The sequence below is a fragment of the Miniopterus natalensis genome, chromosome 18 (assembly GCF_054644295.1).
Source record: "Miniopterus natalensis isolate mMinNat1 chromosome 18, mMinNat1.hap1, whole genome shotgun sequence".
Classification (NCBI taxonomy): domain Eukaryota; kingdom Metazoa; phylum Chordata; class Mammalia; order Chiroptera; family Miniopteridae; genus Miniopterus; species Miniopterus natalensis.
Window position 1 is genome coordinate 41,307,085 of NC_142098.1, and position 24,683 is coordinate 41,331,767.

Here is a 24,683-nt window from a genome sequence, read left to right on the forward strand (position 1 = left end):
TCGAAGAGGACCACTGTGGACAGAGAAATAGAAGAAACGCGTGTGACTTAGCTCCAGACCGAACCTTCAGCGGAGACCCCTATAATAAAAACCAAGTGTGTCCGCTACACACGAGGAATGAAGGTGTTCGCTGCATAGACTGGGAAGGTTTCATTGTCAACCTGCAGTTTACCAGAGGGCGGCTGGGGAGACGTCAGCGAGATGACGCTGGACTATGCGCTGGGTTAAAGGAGGAAAGGCTATTCTAGCTCACACTCAGTGTTTTCCTGGTCCCTTTCTTTTTTTTTTTGGATTCCCAAAGAAATAACCTTAGGACACTGCACGTTGATCATTTTGGGTCGCGTAGCTGGATGCTATGCCATTCGAAGGTGGAGAGTTCAGGATGGATTTTGGAGTAGCCGTCAAGAGTAAGAACACCAGCTCTACCTCTATGACCTGGGGTGAGAGTGCATAGGAGAAAAGAACCGCCATGGTCCTAAATGGACATCTTGCGTGTCAAACGAGGCAGACATGTGATATCCTAGCACAGTGCCTGGTGTAGAAGGAATTACTTACTGTGTGTTAGGTATTATTGGTGTCGTTGCCTTTGCTATCATCAGTCCTCAAAACGTCACCTGAGGCAGGTCCTGGGAACAGTCTTATTAAACTGGAGAGTCAGCTGTAATATGCAACTAGTAGTCTGGGATGGAATGGAAGCCAACGGCACCTGAATCCAGGCAGGAAAGATTTAACCACTTGGCTCTATTGGGTGCATTTTTCATCGACTGTGCATGATAGATTCGCAGCAGAGGCACACAGAGAAGTTCGCGTGAAGTCTTGAGACCTCATGTGTAAGTCTGAGCTGGGCTTACGCTGTGTATTTGACAGGAACCACAGGGGACTGGAAAAATCACTTGGCAGTGGCCCAGAGCGAAGCCTTTGATCAAGGTTACCGAGAGAAGATGGCCGGGCTTCCTCCAGGCCTCCACCCTGGAACAGTGGCCTCATGCGTTTGCGTCTGATGTAAACGCTTCACTTCTGTGCCGCCTGCTCTACAAAACCGACTGTGTTACAGTCCATCGTACGGAATTGACAATAACCTTGCTCCGTGTTAACTTTAAGCCATGTTGGCTTTAAAAGCTGGTGTAACATTTCAAACATACCAAATAACAAACAAACTATTTTTAAACTAATGGCAATTCTATCCACCTTAAAAATAAATTTTAAAAACCAAAATTAAGTCCTCCGGGTTATTTCTCTGGGAATCCAAGAACACACCCCGAGGGTTTCTGGGACCTCAGCACTTTGCATAACACCCTCCGAGCCATAGTTTCTTCCCCTATAAAGCAAGCACCATAACAGAACTTCCTTCTAGGGTTGTTGCCATAATTAGGTGGTATACATGGTCCTTGGCACCCCTGCCACCCTGAACGTTACTAACTCTCGATGTGGGGTGAAGGAAATAACCAAGCATTCAGCCATTTCAACAAGTACATTTTATTACAGAAACAGCAGGGAGAGCAGAAAAAAGGTCTAGAAGAAGAGCTGTGGGAGACCCCTGCCGAAGCGCACTCGGCCACTCTCCGGGCCCACCTCCGTGTGGCCCTCAGAGACGCCTTCCCACTGTGCCTCTGGGGAGACAGGTGTTGTTCCTCAAAGGAGCCAGTTCATTACCCTCCAAACTTGCAGTCCAGGGCACAGAGAGGTTTCTTGGGAGGTGAGACTACCTGGGAGATGGAGGGCCCGTGACGGTTGAGCTGAGATGGTGCATGGTTGCTAGAAAGCACAGCAGGGGTCACTTCTAAGGAAAGGAAGGAAAAAGAAAGAAATGTATTTGTGCATCAATTGTGCAGCTCCTCACTCACCATGCTCTGCTCACTCTGTCCCTTTCCACCCCCTGAGGCACACGTCCGTAGATCTCATTCAGGCAGCTCCTCTCCATTACTCAGTACAAATATCTCCTCTTCAGAGAGGGGTTCTTCTGACCAACCAGTGGAAAGGAGGTGCCCTCTACAGCACCCTGTCCGGCCTTCCAAGGAAATTCATGGAGTTTAGTTTGCTCCCTGCCCTCCCACTAGAGGGCGGCCTCATGAGCTGGAGGACCTCCTGTGCTGCAGCTCCACTGTACCCCCAACATGGCACCCTGGGGCACACAAGGTTAGTGCAGGGAGTGAATATATCAAGTTTGCTCTGGGCACTGGAGTCCCAGGGACAGATTAATTTGACTCTTCCTCCCCGAGGGGCTCACAGTCTAGTGCAGGGATCCACAAACAAAAAGATCCTGAGGGTGACTCTAGCCTCCACCCCTTTTATAGTTTTGTTTTGTTTTTAATTGTGGTAAAATCCACATAACGTACAATTTATCATTTCAACTAATCCACCATTCGTCATAGAGTAGTTGCTCAATAAAAATTGATTGAGTGAGTTCCTCAGTAACTGAAACATAGAATTATCAAATGACCCAGCAATTCCTCTCCTAGGTATGTACCTAAAAGAACTGGGAGCAGGTGTTCAAATGAAAACTTGTACACAGTTGTTCACAGCAGCACTCACAACAGTCAAAAGGTGGAAACAACTCAGATGTCCTTCAACTGACGAATGGATAACAAAGTGTGGTTTACCACACAATGGAGTACTATTCAGCCATGAAAAAGGATGAAGTACTGATACACGCTACAGGCTGGATGAACCTTGAAGACAATACGCTAAGTGAATAAAGTCAGGCACAAAAGGCCACATAGTGTATGATCCCATTTATATGAAATTTCCAGAATAGGTGAATTCATAGAGAGAGTAGAGTAGTGGTTGCCAGGGGCAGGGTGGAGGGACTGCTTATGGGGACAGAGTCCCCTTTGGGGTGATAAAATTTTTCAGAGCTAGATAGTGGTAGATGAACAACATTGTGAATATACTAAATGTCACTAATGGTAAATTTTATGTTATGGATATTTTGCCACAACTAAAAAAAAAAACAACATAAAATTTATTAAGTGAAATCATAAATTAATTTCTCCAGCTCTCCAAATCCCTATCATTGGTGATGCTCTTCAGTGTCAGGCAGTGGCTTGGGATGAACCGTAACGAACTTGGAACTTTTTATACAATCCTGTGATTCAATGATTGGAGTGTCCAAACCCACCTGGGGTTCCCCACCCAAACACCAGGCACTTAGGACCAAGCCGTCCCAACCCAGGAGCGGGCAAAGCCCCCTCCCCTGCCATAACATACCTCGTGTCCAATTCTGCATTACAGTAGTGGCAGTAACACTGGGAGGTTGGTGCAGGAGTGAACCGGAGACAGAGAAAGAAACGGTCGGGGTGAGGCCAGCCACCTTGCCGCCTCCCCCCACCCCCACCCCTTCCTTCCTTCTTTCCCACCCACCTCTCTCTCCTTTCCTCGCTAACATCCCCGTGGTCTTGCTGACCTGCTGAACCTAACTGCTCACTCGCTGCTCCCATGTTCTGCCCCATCTTCCAGCCTCTTCAGCAAAATGGTAAATGCTTGGCCCTTAAGAGCTCCCCGCACGTGAAGGAAGGTAGAGAGAGACAGAGAGAGGGTGGGGCTGAGAGGGAGGGAATAAAGGAGTGGTGGTGGTTCCTAGGAAGCTTGGGAGCTGTGTCAGAGCAGAGGGAGGGAGGGAGGGAGGGAGGGAGGGAAGGGAGGGAGGGAGGGAGGGAGGGAGGGAGGAAGGAAGGAAGGAAGGAAGGAAGGAAGGAAGGAAGGAAGGAAGGAAGGAAGGAAGGAAGGAAGGAGAGGGAGGAAGAAGAGAGAGAAAGGAAGGAAGGAAGGAAGGAAGGAAGGAAGGAAGGAAGGAAGGAAGGAAGGAAGGAAGGAAGGAAGGAAGGAAGGAAGGAGAGGGAGGAAGAAGAGAGAGGAAGGAAGGAAGGAAGGAAGGAAGGAAGGAAGGAAGGAAGGAAGGAAGGAAGGAAGGAAGGAAGGAGAGGGAGGAAGAAGAGAGAGGAAGGAAGGAAGGAAGGAAGGAAGGAAGGAAGGAAGGAAGGAAGGAAGGAAGGGGAGGGAGGAAGAAGAGAGAGGAAGGAAGGAAGGAAGGAAGGAAGGAAGGAAGGAAGGAAGGAAGGAAGGAAGGAAGGGAGGGAGGGAGGGAGGGAGGGAGGGAGGGAGGGAGGGAGGGAGGGAGGGAGGGAGGAAGGAAGGAAGGAAGGAAGGAAGGAAGGAAGGAAGGAAGGAAGGAAGGAAGGAAGGGGAGGGAGGAAGAAGAGAGAGGAAGGAAGGAAGGAAGGAAGGAAGGAAGGAAGGAAGGAAGGAAGGAAGGAAGGAAGGAAGGAAGGAAGGAGAGAGGGAGGAAGGAAGGCAGGCCTTGATCTACAGCAGAGGGGCCTCCTCTCCTATACTTCGTTTGCGTGGCCCTTCTTCGGCTCCCTCCCTCCTGCATCAGTGCTCCCCCCCCTCTCCCCTCCCCTCCACTGCCCCTCCCTCCCCAGGCGCCAGGTTCCTCCTTACCCAGTCTCCTTTATTGTAGGATACGAACAAGAAGGTGACCATCATGTAGGCGCACTTCAGGATGTTCCACTTGTTCCTTTTCCTGAGGGGTTTCGTGGTGGGGGTGGTCGTCGGGGGAAGCTTCACTGGGAGGAGCGGATGGCAATGACCTGGGCTGAAGGCGGCCCGCCCCGCCCGTTCCCGCCTTTCTGAATTTGAAAGCTCCCCATTCGAGAACTGTTCTCACGTGAACAATAAACTCTTGCGTAATACTATTTTACTGATCCTGTGGTTTTAACTTTGCTACTTCTGGGTTTTTGACACAACGCATCTGTCTAAACAGGCCCCAAATTAAAAAACAAAAACAAAAAACAACCACACAAAAAAACATTACCAGTGTAAAGGCAAATGCAAGTTGAAAAAGGGGAAACAACTAATGTTCCCTGTTGAAAATTAAGGGAGAGACACTCCTCCCCTTTTCTTAGGGAATTTACTTTGGAAAATTAATAGCTGTTAAGTCCTTTCTCTGGCTCTTTGAAATGTCTGCAGAGATTTCTTCCAATTTATTATTTATCTTGCCTCTTTTCTCTTAATGTGTGTGTAAGATTATAAATTTCCCTCTAAAGAAAGCTTTGGCTGTATCCTACAAGATTTAATAATGATTATCGTTATTATAATTCAATTCAAAATGCTAATGGTTTTTGTGATTTCTCCTTCTGTCCCAGGGTTATTTAGAATTATATCTATTAATCTATTAGTTTGGGTTTTCTAATACTTTTATTGTTGATTTATAGCTTAATGCCATTGTACTCAGAGAAATCATCTCAATGGCTTTAATCCGAAATTGACTGAGGCTGGCTTTATGAACCGACATATACCCAACCCTTGGTAAGACAAAAATCCCAACCTAGGTATGTGCCCCGACCGGGAATCGAACCCGCTACCTTTTGGTGTACCGGACGACATTCCAATGAACCGAGCCACCCAGCCAAGGCTCTTAGAGGTACACATTCCCCTTTGGGGTTCTCAGAACTTTCAAAACCTGTTACTTGGTGGTTATTTTGACCCACATGCAAAATTCTTAGGCACTCACTCTTCAGAGATTCCTTCAGCTGGACTTTCTCTGGCCTCCCCTTCTGAGACTCTAACCTTACATGCGTCACAACCCTTCCCTGGGTGTCATGTCTCCCGTGATCTTTTCTGCATTTTCTACACTCTTTACTGTTGTGCTTCATTCGAACGGCCTCTCCCGTCCCCTGGCCCAGCGACCACCCTTTCTGACGTCACGTCCAGTGACTGAGTCCTTCGTCTCAGTGATGGGCTTTCCATTCCACAATTTCCACTCGATTATCTTATGAAACGAAGCGCCGTCCTCCGGTGAAACGGCTCGTCTATTTTGGGGAACTTAATAATCCTAGCTGTTCTAAAGTGCTTCCCCCTGATACCTGGGCCACCTAGAAGCTCGCGGATATTCTCTGGCGTCCTTTCTCATGGTTTGCAAAGCCATATGGTCCTGTCACTCAGGACTTGCCTGGTAATTTCCAGGGAGGGGCCACGGTTCAGTGGTCAACAGAGGTAGCAACTAGGAAAAAGGAAACCGTGCGTGTCCCATTCACGCCTTAGTATGCTGGGTCCCCTTGGTACCAGGGGGCAGGAGGAAGGGGACAGGCTTTGGACGCCCTTGAAAAGAATGTCTCAGATACAGGAGCCCTGACCTTGGTCCCCTGAGATCTTCTCCAGGCTTATGGTGGCCCAGCCTGAGGCGCTCACTGTTCTACCAGGTTCCCTGCACTCACCTTCCTTGCAGTCAGTCGTTTCTTCTACAAAGGGAGGAGGGGGAGGGAGGGAAAGAGGGAAGGAGGGAGGGAAAGGGAAGGGAAGGCGTAGGAGGAGAGAAAGCGAGAAAAGAAACCGTCAGTGAATTATGAAAAGGGGGGGACACAAAACTGCCAACAGTGCCTCTGGGTGCCTCGCGTGAGAAGGGAATGCAATGAGCCTCCTTGCTGCCCCTGATGCCCACACGCCCCTGCCTCGTGGCCTTTGCACATGCTGTTCCCTCTGCCCGGAAAGGCCCGGAGCCTGGTCGTACACATGCCTGGCCCCCTCGCCCCTTCAGGTCTCTGCTGAGATGTCCCTTTCCCTGACCACCCTGTAGAAAGAGATCAACCTCCCCCAGGATGCGTTTCCCTCTCCTCTACCCTGCAATCTTCACAGGACTTTTCAATGCCCAACAGACTTAACCTACTTCATTATTACTATTATTATTTCATTTCTTTCATTGGTTCCACCTGGGCACATATTTTTGTCTCTCCTGTTCCCTGCTATCTCTCCAGTGCCTAGAACGGAACTTAGACAGGGAAGCTAATATCTACTAGTATTTGTTGTTGGACGAATGAAAAACGTTAAATATTTATTCTGCTGCTGCTGATGACAGAGAGTATAAGGTTTGATGATATCTGAAGGGTCTTCCAACATAAAAATAGTAATAATACTAAAGCTAGTCACTCTCTGTTTCTGTGCAGGGGACCAGAAACAAAGAGCAAAGCCGAACAGCAAAGTCGCCACTTACCGCTCAGCACTTGGAGGCTCAGCAAGCCTGTGGAGGGCAACGTACAAACACAACGTGCGGGTTGAATCACAAAAGGCAGCATGGCAGACGCCCCACCAACGGGCTCTGGCAGGCTCACCCCAAGCCTCCCCTTCCCTTCCCTTCCCTCGCTGCGCCTCCCCGAGGACCCCCGTCCGTGGTGGCTCATAACTGCCTGCCTCCCCGGCGGGCTGAGTTTACGTCGAGGTACGAGAACTTCCCATTCATCTAGTGGGGTTCCACCGCCCTCCGTGGGCCCGGCCCACACTAAGATCTCCGCCAGAATCCCAGGTCGCGGGTGGAGTGAGATAGTCACCTAGAATCTCTGGTGTCATCCATCCAGAAGGAAGTGTGGTCCAGGAGGCAAGGCCACGGCCAGGTTCGCAAAATCCGGAGTGTTGGGTTTAAGGGGCCATGAGAGATGAGACCATAAGTCGGGGGGGGGGGGGGAATCACAAGGTCAGAAGGAGGGAGATCGGGAGCAAATGAGAGCAGAGGCCAGGTGGGTGGTGGTGGGCAGTTAGGACTCATGGCAGGTCCCAGGGCAAGGGGAGATGACCCAAAGCCTCACTGTGTGGGTCGGAGGGGACCCGTGGCTTAAAGGACCTGCGCTGAATCAGGGTTAGGCTGGGGAGGCAGCCACCACCCCGCCATATGCACTCGGTGTCACCGTCTCGAAGGCACCTACATGCTTCAGATGGACAATGCCTACCTCTCCAGGAGGTTTGGGGGGATACATAACGTGATACATAAAGGTGCTGCTTCCAGTGCCTGGCACCTAAGAAGCTCCTGATGGCTTTCTTTGCGGTCATCGCCATCGTCACAACATTGCGCGCGTCGCTGACTTGAGGTGTGGGCTGGCTCTCCTAAGACGCCCCACCTCTTTGAAGGGAAAGGTGATGCAGTGGTGTTGTGGTTGTTTTCTGGTCTCTGGGCTACAATAAACTCCCTGAGAAATGATCCATGGCTAGGAGTGGACCCGCGAGCAGACGTAAGAAAGTGGACACGCCAAAGCGGGGAGGGGCGGGGAGGTGGCCCTTACGTTTCAATACTGTTGAGATGTGAGCAGCCGAGAGGAGAAAAATCCAGTAGGAGTCGTTGGCGCCAACAGACGGGGGGTGAGAGGACAAGAACGGTGTTAACGGCTCCTTCCCAGCTCATCCCACCCTGTTGGTTCTCAAAAGAGACCCTCGCGGGGGAGGGAAGTGAGAGGGCCCCCAGGCTTCGTGGGATGGGGTGGGGGCCAGGGCGGGTGACTCTAGGTGCTTCTGCTATACTTGGTCCCTTTTGGAGACACATTTATCCGGGTGGCCAGGGTCCCCAGGTAGCGTTTCCTTGGGGATTCGTCTCCTAGAGGTTAGGAGGCTCGTAAGAAGATCTCCTTGGCCCATTTTTATCTCACTTCTACTTCTGAGGGGTCAGGAGGGAGAAAGCTTGAGGAAAGAGCTGCGCATCTTGGGTCCTCCTGATGCAGTAATCCCCTCGACAAACACTTGCCGCTCAAGGCGGCTTTGTGTTCTGGGGCGGTGGTCCTTGGCTTCTGAGAATCCAACAAAGTCTAGGGGCTGTGTATGCACATGTGCTCACCTACCCGGTCATGCCTGCCGCCTCGGAGCCACCCGCATCCCCGGCACACTCTCAGCACAATCTCAGGGGGCGTGTGGGCCCCCACAGCTCATCCCGAGCCTCCTTCAGAAATGGGGGCAGTAGAAGGGGACCTCCCTTAGCAGAGGGTCTCTCTTGCAACGTGGCTCTTAAATGGAGCAGAAGCCAAAGATCCCCTTCTCCCTCTTGTTTTCTTTTCTTCCCAGCATCCAAGTTACCCATAAAAAAAAAAGAGAAATAACTCACTTTTCACTGGAGGGTCCAGCAGAACCAGAGGCCACGGAGTCCATGTGGGAAAGAGCAAGCGAGAGTAAGATCAACATTAACCACCACCCCCCAGTTCATTATTTCTTCAGTAAATAGTCTTAAAATTATTAAGTTTTTATTGTGTACTAATTATAGATTCACAAAATATTGCAAAAATAGCACAGAGGGGTCCCGTGTACCCATTGCTCAGCTTCCCCCCAATGGTGACAACTTACATGACCATAGTGTGTTATCAAAACCAGCAAATTGACACTGGCCTAGTGCCATTCACTGGACTGTCAGCTTTCATCAGAGGGCACGTTTTCTTCATGCACTCATTTACTTTGTACTTTATTAAATATCTGTCTCACAGTCATAGGGAGGCTATCTTATAATGACAGCATTCCCTTGCTTTTATAAATGAAAGAAGGGAGATTTATACAATCACTGGAAGTGTTTAGAAGATCCAGCGAATGACCCCAAACAGGTGGGAACCATTGAATCACAGCCTCTCCCTCTCAAGGGGAGAGTGGAAGCAGGACTTGAGACAGAAGATTGGAGATTGAGGGGAACCCCAACCCTAACCTCATTTGTCCAATGAACTCCCATGCTGGAGCTACCCACACACAAAAATGGTTAAATTTTCACAAATTTTGCAAGCCAGCTGTGAAACCATTAGTAGCTTGAAATCGGCCAGAGTTAAAGTATTTACACCACAGAAACTGGCAGTCACTCCAAATCAGGGCTCCCTTCTCTACCCATCCCCCACGGCTGCCTTCTTTTGTGAAGTCTGTTTGCACTGATTTTGCCCCTGACCCAAGGCCAATGGTTTTTGCCCCTGACCCAGGGTCTTGGCCACGTAGCTCAGTTGGTTAAAGTGTCTCCATATGCCAAGGTTGTGGGTTCAGTCCCTGGTCAGGGCACATACAATAATCAGCCAAGGAGTCCATAAATAAGCGGAGCAACAAATCGATGTTTCTCTCTTGCACACGTGCTCTCCCTCTCAAATCAATCAATAAAAACAATTTAAAAAATTGCCAGGGCCCTTCCCCAGAACTTTTAAGGAGTTCCCAAGCCCAGAGGGGGTTCCGAGAGGGTGATCTCCAGGACACAAACTTGGGACGGTCCCAGTACTTACTTTCTTCTTCTGTCTTATCTGGAGGTGAAAGTGCAGGCAGCCAGGTTCCAGCAGGGGGTGCAGAGTAAAGAGAGAAGTGGGCATTAAGAATGGGACCCGAGACCCCACCAGGGGAGCATCCCTGATCAGAGGAGAGCAGAGGCAGAAATGCTACCAGAGGTGAGTTAGGTAAGCCTCAGACTCCATCACGCAGTCAGTCTTTCTCTCTAACAGACATCAGCCAGGCACCTGCGTGCACGGCGTGGAAGACACACGGAAAGCTAACCGGGCAAGGTCCCTACGTTCAGCATCCGCGAGCCGAGCCTACTCGGAGAAGCGGCCAACAGAAGGGTCATCAGTTGAGTACAGGTGGGATGTGTGTGTCTGGGATACAGGGGCACCTACGGGGGGCGACGGCTGCTGACCTGTTGGGGGTGTCGGGGAAAGCATCTTGGAGAGTTTGCTGCTGGGTCTGAAACCTGAAAGACGAGCAGGGGTTAGCCAGGGGCAGGCACTTGGAAGGGGAGAGGGAAGCGCAGCTCAGGCAGAGGCCGGAGCGGAGTCATGGAGTTGTGCGGGAAGGCTTTTGCGCAGAGCTTTGGAGGCTCGAGGGGCCCTCCACGGGGCACAGTGGCGGGAGATGACCGTGCACGAGAGAAACCAGATCTAGAGGATGCAGAACCCGGTCGGTAATTTTAAAGAACTCAGACTTCTTGAGGAAAATGGAACCCGGGCCCGGGTCGCTCGGGTGCTTAGAGCATTGTCCCGAAATGCCAAGGTCGTGGGGCACACACGAGAATCAACCAGTGAATGCATAAGTAAGTGGAACAGCAAACCCATGTTTCTCTCTCTCCCTCTCTCAAATAAATAATAAAATAAAGTAAGAAAAATGGAACATCACGAAAGATTTGGACCCTTGTCCAAATTTCAGCTCTGTTGTTTACTAGCTCAGTGACCTTCGGCAACGTATTCCACCTCTTTGTGCCTCAGTTTCCTCCCCATGAAAAAGGAATTACAGCCCTTGCCAGTTTCTCAATGGTTAGAGCATCGGCCTGTGGACCAAGGGGTCTCTGGTTTGATTCCGGGTCAAGGGCACATACCTGGGTTGTATACAGGTGGCAATCGATCAATGTGTCTCTCTCACATCAATGTTTCTCTCTCTCTCTCTTCCGCTTTCTCTTAAAAAAATCAATGGAAAAAATATCCCAGGTGAGGATTTAAAAAAAAGGAAAGACGGAAATTATAACAGGACGACCAACCACCCTGGTTGGCCCAGGATAGAAGGTGTCCTCAGGATGAGAGTTTCCATGCTAACACCAGGAATGTCCTGAGTGAACCGCATCACTCTAGATTTAAATAAATTTTAAATAAAATTTAAAGCAGGCACGCCTGCTTGGGAATTTGGGGAGCCCAGCCCATTCCCCCTGCCTAGGTCTGTGCATTCGGGCATCTCCTATGCAGCGAGATCCAACCCATGGTGATGGCCGGGGAGGTCTCAGATGGACACAGGTCTGGCCTGAACTCCCACCTGGTGGGAAAGTGACTCTCCTTTTACAACTCTCTCTCCATCAGCGTCTCCAGACGATGCTGACCCGTCTGTGACACATTCTCTACGGCTCGCTGACCGTCCTTTCTGCCCGAGAGCGAGGGCAGTCCCCAGATGAGGAGCCTCAGCAGGAAACAGCACCCTGCTCTCATTTAGCAGCATTTTATTAACATGACTCTTATTTTTACAGTCGCCTCCGGCTTATAGCGGACAACACTGGCTCCCTCCACTTACTCAGGAGGTGCAGAGTCTCCTTTCCAAGCTCATCTGAGTAAAACACGGAGTCCATTTAAAGACAAACATAAACGATAGTGTCGGCAGTGCGTGATTGTGGCGGGAATGCCTCTTGGGGTTCATTCTATCTTTGAAAAACGAGGACCCATTTTTTCCCCCCAGCCATGTCATTATAAAATTAAATTAAAAAGAGAAATAAATAAAATAAAAAATAAAAAAGTTAGATAATACCCTATGTGGATGGGAGTGGAAATTTGTAGACTTCTGTCCAGATTTTAAATGTCTATGCCCTTCGACCCTGCCTCCCAGAAATGTGTCTAACATCTGCACGTTTGCAAAGCGAGGGAAAGCAATGGTTGCACTAGGGTGTCTGCTGTAGCATTGTTTGCAACGGCGTAAGAATGAACAAAAGTCAAAATAAATCAGAGAAACAGATGGAATGTTCGTGAGCAGAAGACTCGTTAACTTATATGACTGTGGGTGAAACACGACTCAGGTACCTGAAAGAAAGAGATAAAGTCCTATCGCTGAAATGCACAATAGCTTCAACTCAAAAAGTGGAGGACGCATGGGCCTATGTGTGAATATTTCTCGTGAGAATACACGAGAGACAGTAACGGTGGCTGTTTCTAGGCAGTAGGACTGGAAACGGGATGAAGAAGATTTTTGACTTTCATTTGACGTTGCCTCAACCTTTTTCATAACTATTTTCATAACTAAAAATGTACTATTTTCATAACTAAAAAGGTAAAATTCTAGCTCTAAAACTACGCACAAATGAAGATTTCCATGACCTCAGAACTCAACGTAACAGAATGTGATTGGATACTATCTCAACGTTTCTTCCAAAATAAATCGATAAAAACTAAGTTAGATAAACAAACGTCATCTACTTTAAATAAACAAAGAAAAGCTCACCCCGTAAGTCGGCGCTCCCGTGAAAACAAGAGATAGGAAATACCAGAAAAAATAGTCCTTACACTTACCATCCACTTGCAATCTGCTCATCATTCCTGAGGGAGAAAACACACCAAATGCTGTGTAAATGCAGCAGAAAGGAGCATTTCTAATTAATAAACTCCCCCCAGATCAACAGGTCGAACAAACATGACTAGGATGATGCCTCAGGAATGTTTTAGGGTTTCCTCAATAGCCCCACCGACCCTTTTCCTGGCCCCATCACCCCCAGCAGCCATCGCTTGTCTCTAATCTCATTTAATTTCTGTTTATTTGTTTCTGTTCCCCTCCAGCCTCTGAGTTCCTAAACCGTGACCGTAGTTGATCCACCTTTGGGTGTCCATCACCCACACATGGGTCGTCATCACCCAAGCATGAGTCTGGGCACATATTAGACACTCAGAAATTCTTGCTCAAAGTTTCCCACCAAAGTTCACTGTCGAAGGGCACCGTGAATGAGGTAAGATGGTTACCTAGGATTCCTGATGGCAGCCCATCCAGGAGAAGTCCCCACAGAGGTCAAGGTTGCAGATGTGGCGCGGACGGTGGGATGGTCATCACAGAGACAAAGCCATAAGTAGAAAACCAAAAACAAGGTGGGATGCTGGGTTCTGGGAACAGGTTGGGAAGTAGTGTCCACAATGGGTCATGGTGGGTGGTTGGGGACCAGGGTCCAGAACCCTGTGAGTTTTTGATGGTCTCTCTGCATTTTATTTCGGGGAGAGCGTGTATGAGCTGGGAAATGGTCATGGACCATTCTTCAGTCATGTTAGGAAGAGAGGAAGGAAGCGTCTTTCACTGACTCTAGAAAGAGGTGCCCAACTCTACTTCCATTGACTTCACGCCAGTCCTCTCAGAGAATTGCCCCCGCGTTGAGGATAGAAGCCTGTGAAATTATGTAATTTGCAAAGACGTATGGCTGGTGAGCAAATGTGCAAGAATTCAAACTCAGATCTCTCTGACTCCCTCTATATAGAATAGATGCACCCCTATGTTCATAGCAGCACAGTTTACAATAGCTAAGATCTGGAAAGAGCCCAAGTGCCCATCAGTAGATGAGTGGATAAAAAGCTGTGGGACATTTACCCCATGGAATACTATGCAGCTGTGAAAAAGAAGGATCTTGTACTCTTTGGGACAGCATGGAGGGACCTGGAAAGTATTACGCTAAGTGAAATAAGCCAGAGAAAGACAAGTATCACATGATCTCGGTTATATGTGGAATCTAATGAACAAAATAAACTGACGAATAAAATAGACCCGAGACATGGAAGCATCCAACAGACTGACAAATCTCAGAGGGAAGGGGGGGCAGGTAGAGATTAACCAAGACGCATATATACATATATGCATAACCTATGGACACAGACAATAGTGTCCTGAAGGCCTGGGAGGGGGTGGGAGCCGGGTAGAGGGGGTAAATGGGGGCAAAAGGGGACATCTGTAATACTTTCAACAATAAAGATAAATTTTTTAAAAACATGAGGATGTGTGTCCATGTCCCCAACCACACAATGAGAATATTATTACTCATCAGAAGGTTGGAGTTGGCTCCGTACATGCTGAGAAACTCTGCTGGGTTTGTTAGTGGAAATGTCTGTATTTATGTGGCTCACAAAACCGTCTTCCACATCACTCCAAGCCAGCAGGTAAGTCAAAGCCTAACGTTGTTGGGAATGTAGGTGTGGGAGTAAATGGTCGATATCCATGCTGCACGTTTTACTAATTGGGTGACCTCAGGCCCGTCACTGAACGCTCCATGGCTCAGCAAAACGAGGATATTTTCTTCCGTATGGAGCTGTAGCCATAATGAAGGAAGATAAAGCACATGGAGTTCTCAGCCTAATTCCTGGCTCAAGGTGAATGATCAGTGTTAGAAACAGCAACACCAAGCCAGGACAGTAAGAATCGCGATTTTAATCACAGCAGCACCCTTAAGCAGTGACGACTCTGTGCACGTATGTAGGGGGAGGGTAGAAACAGGAAGAGCTCCTGGGCTCTGGTTTTCTTAGGTTGAGTTGAAGGGTGTTTTACATCTGGCCCAGCCGGCGTGGCTCAGTGGTTGAGCGTTGACCCATGAACCAAGAGGTCGGTGGTTCGATTCCCTGTCAGGACACATTATCAATCCTTGGGCTCAATCCCCAGTAGGGGGCGTGCAGGAGGCAGCCGATCAATACTTCTCTCTCTCTAAAAATCAATAAAAACATTTTTTTTAAAAAAAAGATCATTTCGCATCTGTGGTTGCATTTAACCGCATGCAGTAGGCACACAGAGGTGAGGCGACTTCTCCAAGGCTGTCCAGCAAAGAAGGGGGTAAACTGGGGCTCTGATAACAGGGGTGCCTGAGCCTGCGCCCTTCCTACCAGATATCACCTCGCTCCCTGACTAAGGCTCCTCCCTCCCAACGTGCAAACCCAGCCATCAACCTGTGGTTTCAGTGGACTGAACTGGTGCTAGGGGAAGAAAGACCCATTGAAGGTCATCAGAAATGTCCCCCGTTGGACTAGGGCAGCCGTCTTGGGAAGGGAGAGAGAAATGAGCCACGTCTTACCTTTCAGCACTGTGGACATGCACCCAGCAGGACAGAGAGGACCCATGGTGGCCGGTGGGGATCATTTTCCCAGTAAAGGTTCAGAGAAAACATGAAATGAATTAAATCACCCTGTACCTCACTGCACCCCATAGGCCCCGAGACAGGACAGGGAGCCAGAATGAGAAGCTGTGACCCATTTCATGAGTCCTGGACTCCTTTGGAAACACATTTACCCCAGAAGAAACCCTGGGAGCACGTAGGTGCCTTCCCCCACCTGCCTTGTCCTCCCCCCAGGCGCGGTTTCCTTGCCTCTCTCTCTCCCTCTCTCTCTCCTCTAAGCTCCAAGGGCCTTTCTTTTCCCTCTGTAGCTTGTATCCTGAGCCCATTCCTTTTACCACTCACTTCTCCTACCTCTGTGACTTTCTAAATAAACTCTCTAATATATCCCAGGGATGCCAGTTGCCTGGGGCATCCAAACCTTCCCCCCTCCACCTGAGTTTCAGGGGTTTGGCAGGAGAGTCTCCATAACAACCACTCATCATCTCCATTTCTCAACTAGACACCAGGGTGGTTAGGACTTGCCAGAGAGGGAGGTTTATCCTCTCTGCACCATATTGTTCTTATCTAAAACCCACTAATGGCCCTGGCCGGAGTTGCTCAGTGGTTAGAGCATTGGCCCACACACCGAAGGGTCACAGGTTTACCTGGGTCGCAGGTTCGACCCCCAGCCCTGGTTGGGGCACATGCAGGAGGCAGCCAATCAGTGTGTCTCTCTCACATCGATGTTTCTCTCCCTCCCTCCCTCCCTTCCCTGCTCTAAAAAAGTCAATGGAAAAAATATCCTCAGTGAGGATTAACAAAAACAAAACCATAAAACCAAAAACAAACCCAGCAATAATACACACATGATCCAGTTCTACATTTTAGAGCAGGAGGACACCCATCCTACTGGAAATCTGATCAAAGCAACGAAATCCATGTTCCCAGAAAACTACAATGCAGGTTCTCTCTCGCGCACCCAACTTTACACGTGATTACAGAGGCTTGTTGACCTCCCTGCAGTCCATCCAGTCCCCCACCCCCGCTCCAGGATCTGCAGATTCTGGGTTCAGATCCCACGTGGAACTGAGAGCTTCTCTCTGGTTGAACACGGTGGTCGGCAGTTTTGCTCCCCCCCTTGCCCCTCCGTCTACGGGTTGAGGGGCTCCCTATCCATGTGCGGAGGAGATAGAACTTACACTTGACTGGAGGGAGCAACGGAACCAGGAGCCAGAGAATCAACATGGAAAATAAACCCAACAGAGAGAGCAGGGTTAGCGCTAACATGACCCACCCCAGTTAGTTTCCCCAAGCAGTCTCCATTCCTTCATTTATCTGCCTGTTGTTATGTGGGGAGGGCTTCCCGAGAGGCTGTTTATGTAGTTATCACCATGTAAAATGACTAGTTATGCCCTGTTCCCAAGACAAAACCTGTGTACCAGACCCAGGTCCCACTTTTCTCAGAATTCCCTGAGTGGTCTTAATATCTGAAGAAATCTGAATGGAGCCAACTATCAGAATACGAACTTGGGGTTTCCACAGTTCTTACTTTTTTCTTCGATTACGACTGGAAGCAAAGGTGTTAGCCGTCCGGATCCCAGCGGGAGCAGGGAGCAGGGAGAGGGGAGAGAATTTAGAATTAGATTCAAATAACTGCAATGACCAAGGAAACCAGAGCTGGAAATGCCACTGGAGACCAGAACCCACCCCGGTTTGTATCAATAACCCACTTAGGTTCACCCACTTATCCACCCATTATTTATCCATTATCCATCCATCCATCCATCCATCCTCCATCCATCCATCCATCTATCCATTCATCCATCTATCCATCCACCCATCCATACTCTATCCATCCATCCATCCATCCATCCTCCACCCATCCTTTATTCATCCTCTATCCTCCATCCACCCTCCATCCATCCTCCATCCATCCATTCATCCATCCACCCATCCATACTCCATCCATCCATCCATCCATCCATCCATCCATCCATCCATCCATCCATCCTCCACCCATCCTTTATTCATCCTCTATCCTCCATCCACCCTCCAGCCTCCATTCTCCATCCATCCATCCTCCATCCATCCTCCATCCTCCATCCATCCTCCATCCATCCATCCTCCATTCTCATCCATCCTTCATCCATCCATCCTCCATCCATCTTTCATCCATCCTCCATCCATCCTCCATCCATCCTCCATCCATCATTCATCCATCCATGGAGGAACCCTGTGCCTTCCTGCCCCAGGACCTTTGCACCCAGAACTGCGTCCCCTAACTCTTTACCTGATTTGCTCCTACCCATCGTCCACGTCTTGCCTCAGATGTAGCTTATCCAGAGAGGCCTTGTCTGAATTGCCGCACTAGGATGTGTTTATTTGTGTGACATGAGAATTCCATGAACACGGGGCTAGTCTGTCTTTTCACCCACTGCATTCCTAGCTTTATGGGACAAACCAGGAACTCAGTAAACACTTGTGGAGTGAGTGATGAAATAGGAACTCAGTTCTGTGACAAGACTGCAGTGCTGTTCCCAGCACACAGCGCCTTTACGTTGTGAAGGTCTGGGGTCTTGCTAGAACTCTGTACTGTAATAATATTAACTCCTGGGCATGACACACGCGTAAGCTCATTGAGGACACACAGCCCAGGCTGTTGACTGGAGGGTCTGTGATGCCCACTGGTCCAACCAGGAGGGTGAGGCTTGTGGAGGCCATGTACCCCTCCAGCCACCCCATCCATGATAAAACCAGGACGCAGACACAAGTCTGTCCATCTGCAAGGGCAGGGGCTCTGGTACCCAGGACTCATCCGCCCCACCCTCACCTCCAAGAAAAAGGGAGTGGAGAATGTCTGAACCTGGAGCAAGAGGGAGCCTGCTTAGACGTCAGGAGGCTCTGTCTGAAGCCAGTCCATGGTCAGAAGAAACGGAGGGAGACCAGGAATTGGAGGCAGGCATTACCTTCTCGGGGGATGCAGGCTCCCGCCAGCCCCAGGAAAAGCAGAGTCAGCAGGGACATCCTCAGAAACAGCTCCGGTCTGTGCATGGTGGGGCCGGGGTCGGGCTGGACCGTCCCCTGCTAGGACAAGCAGAACTCTGCTAACCCCCGCTCTCTTGAATCCAAGGGCAGAGCTAGCTGCCCACATGTGCCCTCCAGCTGGCCTGAAGGCCGCAGGGACCCACCTGTGCCCACGCTCCCAGCTGGGGACACAGAATTGCTTCTTCCCACCGGTAGCTGCTTATTGGTCTGAAAACAACCTTTTAAACAGTGTCAGGCTGAGCCTGGTGCTGTCCACCGAGGACCCGAGGGCCAAATCCCCCCATCCCCTGTTTCTGTAGAACCAATGAGCCAAGAGTGTTGTGTTTTTTTTACATTAAAAATAATAATAATAATAATAAAATATATATATATACACACACATATATATATATGTGTTTTTATTTCCCTGGCCGCTGTGGCCCGTGGTTGGAGCGCCGGCCCACACACCAAAGGGTCTCGGGTTTGGTTCCTGGTCAAGGGCATGTACCTGGGCTCCAGGCTCTACCCCCGCCCAGTCTGGTGCATGGGGGAGGAAACATGAAATCCGATGAGTCTCTTGCACATCGATGTCTCTCTCCCCCTCTCTCCCTTCCACTCTCTCTAGAAAAATCAATGGAAAAAATATCCTCAGGTGAGGTTTAACAAAAAAATAAGATAATAAATTAAAATATATGTTTTCATTGATTTTAGAGAGAGAGGGAGAGGGAGAGAGGAAACATCAATCAGCTGCCTCCTGCACGTCCCCTCCTGGGGATGGAGCCCAAAACCTGGGCCTGTATCCTGACCGGGAATCGAACCAATGACCTCTAGGTGCAGGAGACAACGCTCAACCCACTGAGCCACACCGGCCAGGGCTTTTTTTTTTTTTCTTCTTTTCTTTTTTTTAACATTTTTTAATGGTTGGGAAGAAAAGAGACAAGAGAAGATATTATTTCATGATGTGAAAATGATACGGAACGCAGGTGTTTGTGTCCATCAACAGTGTTTTATGGGACACTCCTCCGTTTTGGGGGTCTGGGGCTGCTTTTCACGCTCCGAAGCCAGGGTTGAGCTTCTGTGACCGAGACAGTCCGGCCCAGCGGCCTCCCACACTTGCCATCGGCCTTTACAGGAAAGGTGGTCGACCTCGCCTGAGACCAATTGTAAATTTCAGAGGGAAAAAAGTAACACAAAGAACCACAAAACACACACCACGCTTCCCAGAGATCAGTATGATGTTCACGTTCCTCCGTGGAAACCACCCAAGTGTCCCTCAGGGGATGGAGGGTAAACCAAACGAGCTCTCCCCGTGGACCCGGATGGGCCTCTGCTCTAGAGAGAGACAAAGCGCCCGCGATCCCTCGGGGCCTCGCCCCCTTCTTCCCTCTCAGGCCCGCATCCCCTAAACTCTAAGGGTCCCCAGGAGACCGGCAACCCGGGGAGCAATGGGCAGGGCCAGCTCGTCCGGGGCTAACCCCCTGACCCTGTCCCCAAGGCCCCTCTTCTCACTCCTTTCCCTGTGACTTTTACTTCCCAGGGAGCCAAAGCCGCCCGCCTGGTCTCCCCTGGTGCTTCTTCCGTCCTAAGCCCCCCGTTGTCTCCCTGTCCCCAGCTTTAATAAACATACTCTCAACATAAGAATAAACTACGGAGAGAAATAAAGTAACGCGTGAACCTTGGCACTAGGTGCCGAGTGACAGCAGCCAGACCCAGAAGATGACATGTTGTGCGAGTCCATTTACGTAAAACACCCGCAGTGGGCAGATCCTCCCAGCAGAATTCGGGCTGGCGCTGGCGGGGCCCGGGCGGGGGGGGGACTGGGGTCTCCTTTGGGGGCGATAAGCATGTTTTCGGACCGGGTACAGCGGGGGGTTTCCCAACACCGTGAATGTTCCAAGAGCCACTACACAGTCCTTTTAAGCGGTTGATTTTATGTTAGGTGACTGTCATCTCAACTTAAAAATGTTTAAGTGCGGGGAAGTAGATGAAAGTCTCTAAAAATAACACTGAAAGAGCAGCCTGCGTGGTGGTGTTTTTTAAGTCCGAGCACGTATTACAATGAACCACATCGGCCCATGAAACCCGCAGCGCCTCCCAGCCCTGCACAGGGAAGTTAAGGAAAACCCTTTGACCCTGACGGTGGTTCCTGGAGCCAGAGCTCCGCAGGTGGGAGGAAGGCGCTTGCTGTCCCTGCCCCAGGGGCCGCGCCTCCCACCCAGCGGCCCCCACGCGGGCGCTGCACCCTGAGCAGATGCCGCCCGCTGGCCCAGCCGGGCTCCCCTGACCTGGGCAGCCTGCTGCCCCCGTCACCCCTCGGCAAGGCCACGGCCCTGCCAGGCCCTGGCGTCGACCACCCGCTTCCTGGGCTCTGGCCGGCTCCCCGGTGGCCAGTTTCTTTCACACCCCATCCCGGGAGGGGGCTGCTGGCGTTCCCTGTCCCACGTTGAGCCCCCCACTGAACAGACGGGGGAGCAAAGAATTTAAGGGATTTGCCCAGCAGGGACCTGCAACCTCCCTTCTGAGAATGAGCCAGACTGTGGAATCTAACGAACAAAACAGAAACAGAGGCCTAGAGGCGGCTGTAAGGGGGAGGGGGGAGGGGGCTGGAGGAAAGAGGCTGAAGGGTTAGCCCCCAAAATATATACATGACCCGCAGACACAGTCAACAGTGTGGTGCTGGCCAGAGGGAAGGGGGGGAGGTGGGGGGCAAAGCGGGGGTTGGGGTGGAAAGGGGCTGCTTGGGCGGCGGGCGCCCGATGCAGGGCGCAGGTGGTGTTTTGCTGAGTTGTACACTTGAAACCCATATGGTTTCACGAACCAACGTCACCCCAGTAAATTCAAGCTTTAAAAAAAGAAAGCTATCGGATCAAACCTCAGCAACTCGGCCTCCTGGCTCCGTGAAGTCGGACAAATGATGTCTCCGTGGCCCCCGGGGTCTTGGGGGCACCACCCCAGCCGCTCACAGTTTCTAACGCACTTTCTATAACCAGAGGCGCTTCCAAGGGCCTCCGCCCCGGCCCCCCCATCCCGCCTGCTCCCTCTGAAATCAGTAAATAATTTTTAAAACACACGAGATGGGAGAGAGTGTGGCAATGCCTTCAGAAAACACAGGTGCGAGTGTGTGTCTGTCACCCCCACTGGACGGTGAGAGCTCCAAGGCCGGGAACCCCGATTTCCCTCAGTCTCCCCCGGGGTCACGCAGGCCTCCAGCATGGTGGGGCTCAGCGTCTCGGGAAGGGTGTCTCGGTGGCTCCAAGCAGGCTCGCAGAGCAGCTGGGGTCGATGGCCTGCCCCTGGCCTGCGGCTCCCGGGCTGGCACCAAGGGGCCTCTGGAAGCCTGCCAGGGGCTCGCCGGGACAGGCCAGCGTGGGCCGTGGCAGCTCCTGGCCGCTGAGGCCGTGGGCGTCCGTGTCTGCACATCAGTGACCTGTCTGGCACTGGAGGGACTCACAGGGGCCGAGGCAGCCCGTGTCCCGGGGGCAAGTGGCCCTTATCCTCCCGCGACTTCCCTGGGAAGGTGGAGGCGGCTTTGGGTGCGCCCCCAGCTCCCCAGCCCCGAGAAGTCACCGCTGCAGAAATGCTGGTGTCCCCATGCCCTCGAACGTTGGCCCTCCTTTCACATGCCCCCGTCCTCACCCGGCCACCCTCACGGTCCCCAGGCCCCATTTCCCTCCCTCAGCCCTTCCTCTGGTCCCAACCCCCGATGCCCTTCTGGGTTGATGGCCGAGGTGGGTGTCCCCCTCCAGACACGTCTCCCCGGACACCCCACAGACCTCTCTTCATCACCCTTCAGACCCACTCCCCTCATGGGTTTCCCTTTGGGGGCCCCCCAAAGCCACCTGTTCTATTTTCTTTGCCTCCAGCTGCAGCAGAGGTGCTCGTGACACCTCCCTTTCCACCGTTTGAACGTTTCTCAGACTTTTCTTTCTCCGGCCACCGCCTGACTCCAGGCAGTCATCACATACTGGGGCGTCCGGGGCCACTGCAGCGGCCACCCCCTGGTCTGTGTCACCAGGGCACCTCTCCCCGCACTGACTGCCAGGCTGGTGTTTTTGAAGGAAATCGTCATCGTGTCACTCCTCTGTGTCTCTTCAATGACCCAAAGGTTCTGCATTTTAAATATATGCATGTGTATAATGTATGTGTGTGTGTGTGTGTACACATATAATGTATATGCGCATATTTATGTAGTGTACACACACACACATAGATGTATACATATATACATTTATATACAATGTAACTGTCCATGATATAGACACACACCTGCACACACCTGCACACACCTGCACACCCCTGTACACACCTGCACACACCTGCACGCCCCTGTACACACCTGCACACACCTGCACACACCTGCACACACCTGTACACACCTGCACACACCTGCACACACCTGCACACACCTGTACACACCTGCACACGCCTGTACACACCTGCACACACCCGCACGCACCTGTACACACCCGCACACACCTGTACACACCTGCACACGCCTGTACACACCTGCACGCACCTGCACACACCTGCACACACCTGCACGCCCCTGTACGCAGCTGCGGTCACCTGCACGCACCTGTACCGACCCGGCAAATGAGCCCCACAGCCTCTGTGGTGAGGTAACCTACTTTTTTGCAGTTGTCAGATGGTTAGGGAAAATGCCAGAAGGACACACATGAAACATTAAAACCACTTGTCTAAAATATCCTATGATTTTGCTTATATGTGGATTCAAAACAAAACAATATAAATGGACAAACAGAACAGAAACAGGCTCACAGACAGAGAACACGCTGACGGCTGCCGCGTGGGGGGCTGGGGGACTGGAGGGAAGAGGTGAGGAGGTGGAGGGGTGCAGGCTGGGGGGAGCAGTGGGGTCACGGGGTGTGACGACAGCAGAGGCAGGGCGGCCGATAATATTATGAGAACTGTGGATGGGGCGGGGTTATCGGGGGTCACTTTGAAGTTATATAAATGCCTAATCGCTTTGCTGTACCTGAAACTAATATAGAATAACATTGAATGTCAACTGTAATTGAAAAATAAAAACTAAAAGTTACTATTGAAAACAAACAAAAAACTAAATAGAAACTGCTGTCTACAGGCTGAGATTACAGGCGATTGATTTACGGGCCCTGTGACCCTGCTCCTGCATCTTCCGAAGGTCCCCAGTCACTTCAGGGCCGGAAACAGACCCTGACCCTTTTCTTCTCATTGTTCCTTTGTTTGTTTTTGAATTGAATCGATTGGGGTGACGTTGGCTGAGCCCAGTTTTTAAAGTCGCCAGGGACAGGAGGCGGGTCTCCCAAGAGGCTGGCAGTTGGCAGGAAGTTTCCAGACGAGCAGAGTGAACTTTCTGGTGCCAATTTAGCGGCTCCACTGGCAGAAAGTGGCCTCCGCTCTGGGGCTCATTAAATCGGCATCAAGCAGCCTCGCAGGGACCCGGCCGGTGACAGCGGCTCTTCCTCTCCCTGGCGGCTGTGTAATTGGGATAATTAATCCTGCTGGAGGCTGGCGGGGACACGGCGGGGCGCGGGGAAGAGGCTTCGGGGAATAAATTAATCCGAACCCATTCGAGGGAACTAGAACTTTGCAATTGCGAGAGGCCACTCAGGGCTGTGGGGAGACAGGACCCACCGGGACCGCCGCCAGGCTGTTGTTTTCCTGAGTGACGACGGGGCCGCTGGCGGGTCCTGATTCTCTGGGGTGACCTGCAGGCTTCTCCCCATGTCAGCAGCTCATTTCTCCTCCCCCGCCCCCGCCCCAGGTTCTCGGGCTCAGGACCTACACTCCGGAAATCTGGGTGAGATACCACCCACTGCGTGTTTTCACCAACAAGGAGTCGCCGCCAACAAGCTTTGTAAACAAAGTGGAAGCACCTGCGCCGTTTCCAGAGGCGGCAGCGACCGAAACGCAGAGACACCTGCACGTTTCTTTCCCTTTCTTCCCCCTCAGCAACCCTGGTCCCAGTGTGGTGTAGGCCCTGTGCCACGCGTGATGCACACGCCTACCTGCACACGCGTGCAGAAACCTGCACACACCTCTACACACCCGCACACACCTGCAGAAACCTGCACACACCTCTACACACCCGCACACACCTGCAGAAACCTGCACACACCTCTACACACCCGCACACACCTGCAGAAACCTGCACACACCCGCACACGCCTGCAGAAACCTGAACACACCTCTACACACCCGCACACACCTGCAGAAACCTGCACACACTCGCACACACCTGCAGAAACCTGCACACACATGTATACACCCGCACACACCTGCAGAAACCTGCACACACCCGCACACGCCTGCAGAAACCTGCACACACCTCTACACACCCGCACACACCTGCAGAAACCTGCACACACTCGCA

The 24,683-nt window shown here is 51.1% G+C and overlaps 1 protein-coding gene across 1 annotated transcript; it reads right to left on the reverse strand.

Annotated features, from left to right (window-relative positions):
* Positions 1 to 428: 428 nt before the first annotated feature.
* On the reverse strand, positions 429 to 18,334 carry EDDM13 (epididymal protein 13). Its single transcript, XM_087827074.1, has 8 exons — positions 18,250 to 18,334; positions 18,088 to 18,146; positions 17,589 to 17,650; positions 10,663 to 10,686; positions 9,996 to 10,033; positions 4,441 to 4,565; positions 3,208 to 3,245; positions 429 to 435 (listed from the first exon to the last, which is right to left on the reverse strand). Exons 1-8 carry the CDS (start codon positions 18,332 to 18,334, stop codon positions 429 to 431), a joined length of 438 nt encoding a protein of 145 aa, XP_087683200.1.
* Between the last annotated feature and the right edge of the window lie 6,349 nt (positions 18,335 to 24,683).

Bases quoted from the DNA above. Each gene is read 5' to 3' on its own strand.
- EDDM13 (XM_087827074.1), bottom strand. From the start codon at position 18,334: ATGCACAGACCGGAGCTGTTTCTGAGGATGTCCCTGCTGACTCTGCTT. The intron at 17,651-18,087 runs GTACCAGAGCCC...AACACATCCTAG, and splicing joins GTGGGGCGGATGAGTCCTGG to TGCGGCAATTCAGACAAGGC. The intron at 3,246-4,440 runs GTAAGGAGGAAC...CCAACCTCCCAG, and splicing joins CCTACAATAAAGGAGACTGG to TGTTACTGCCACTACTGTAA.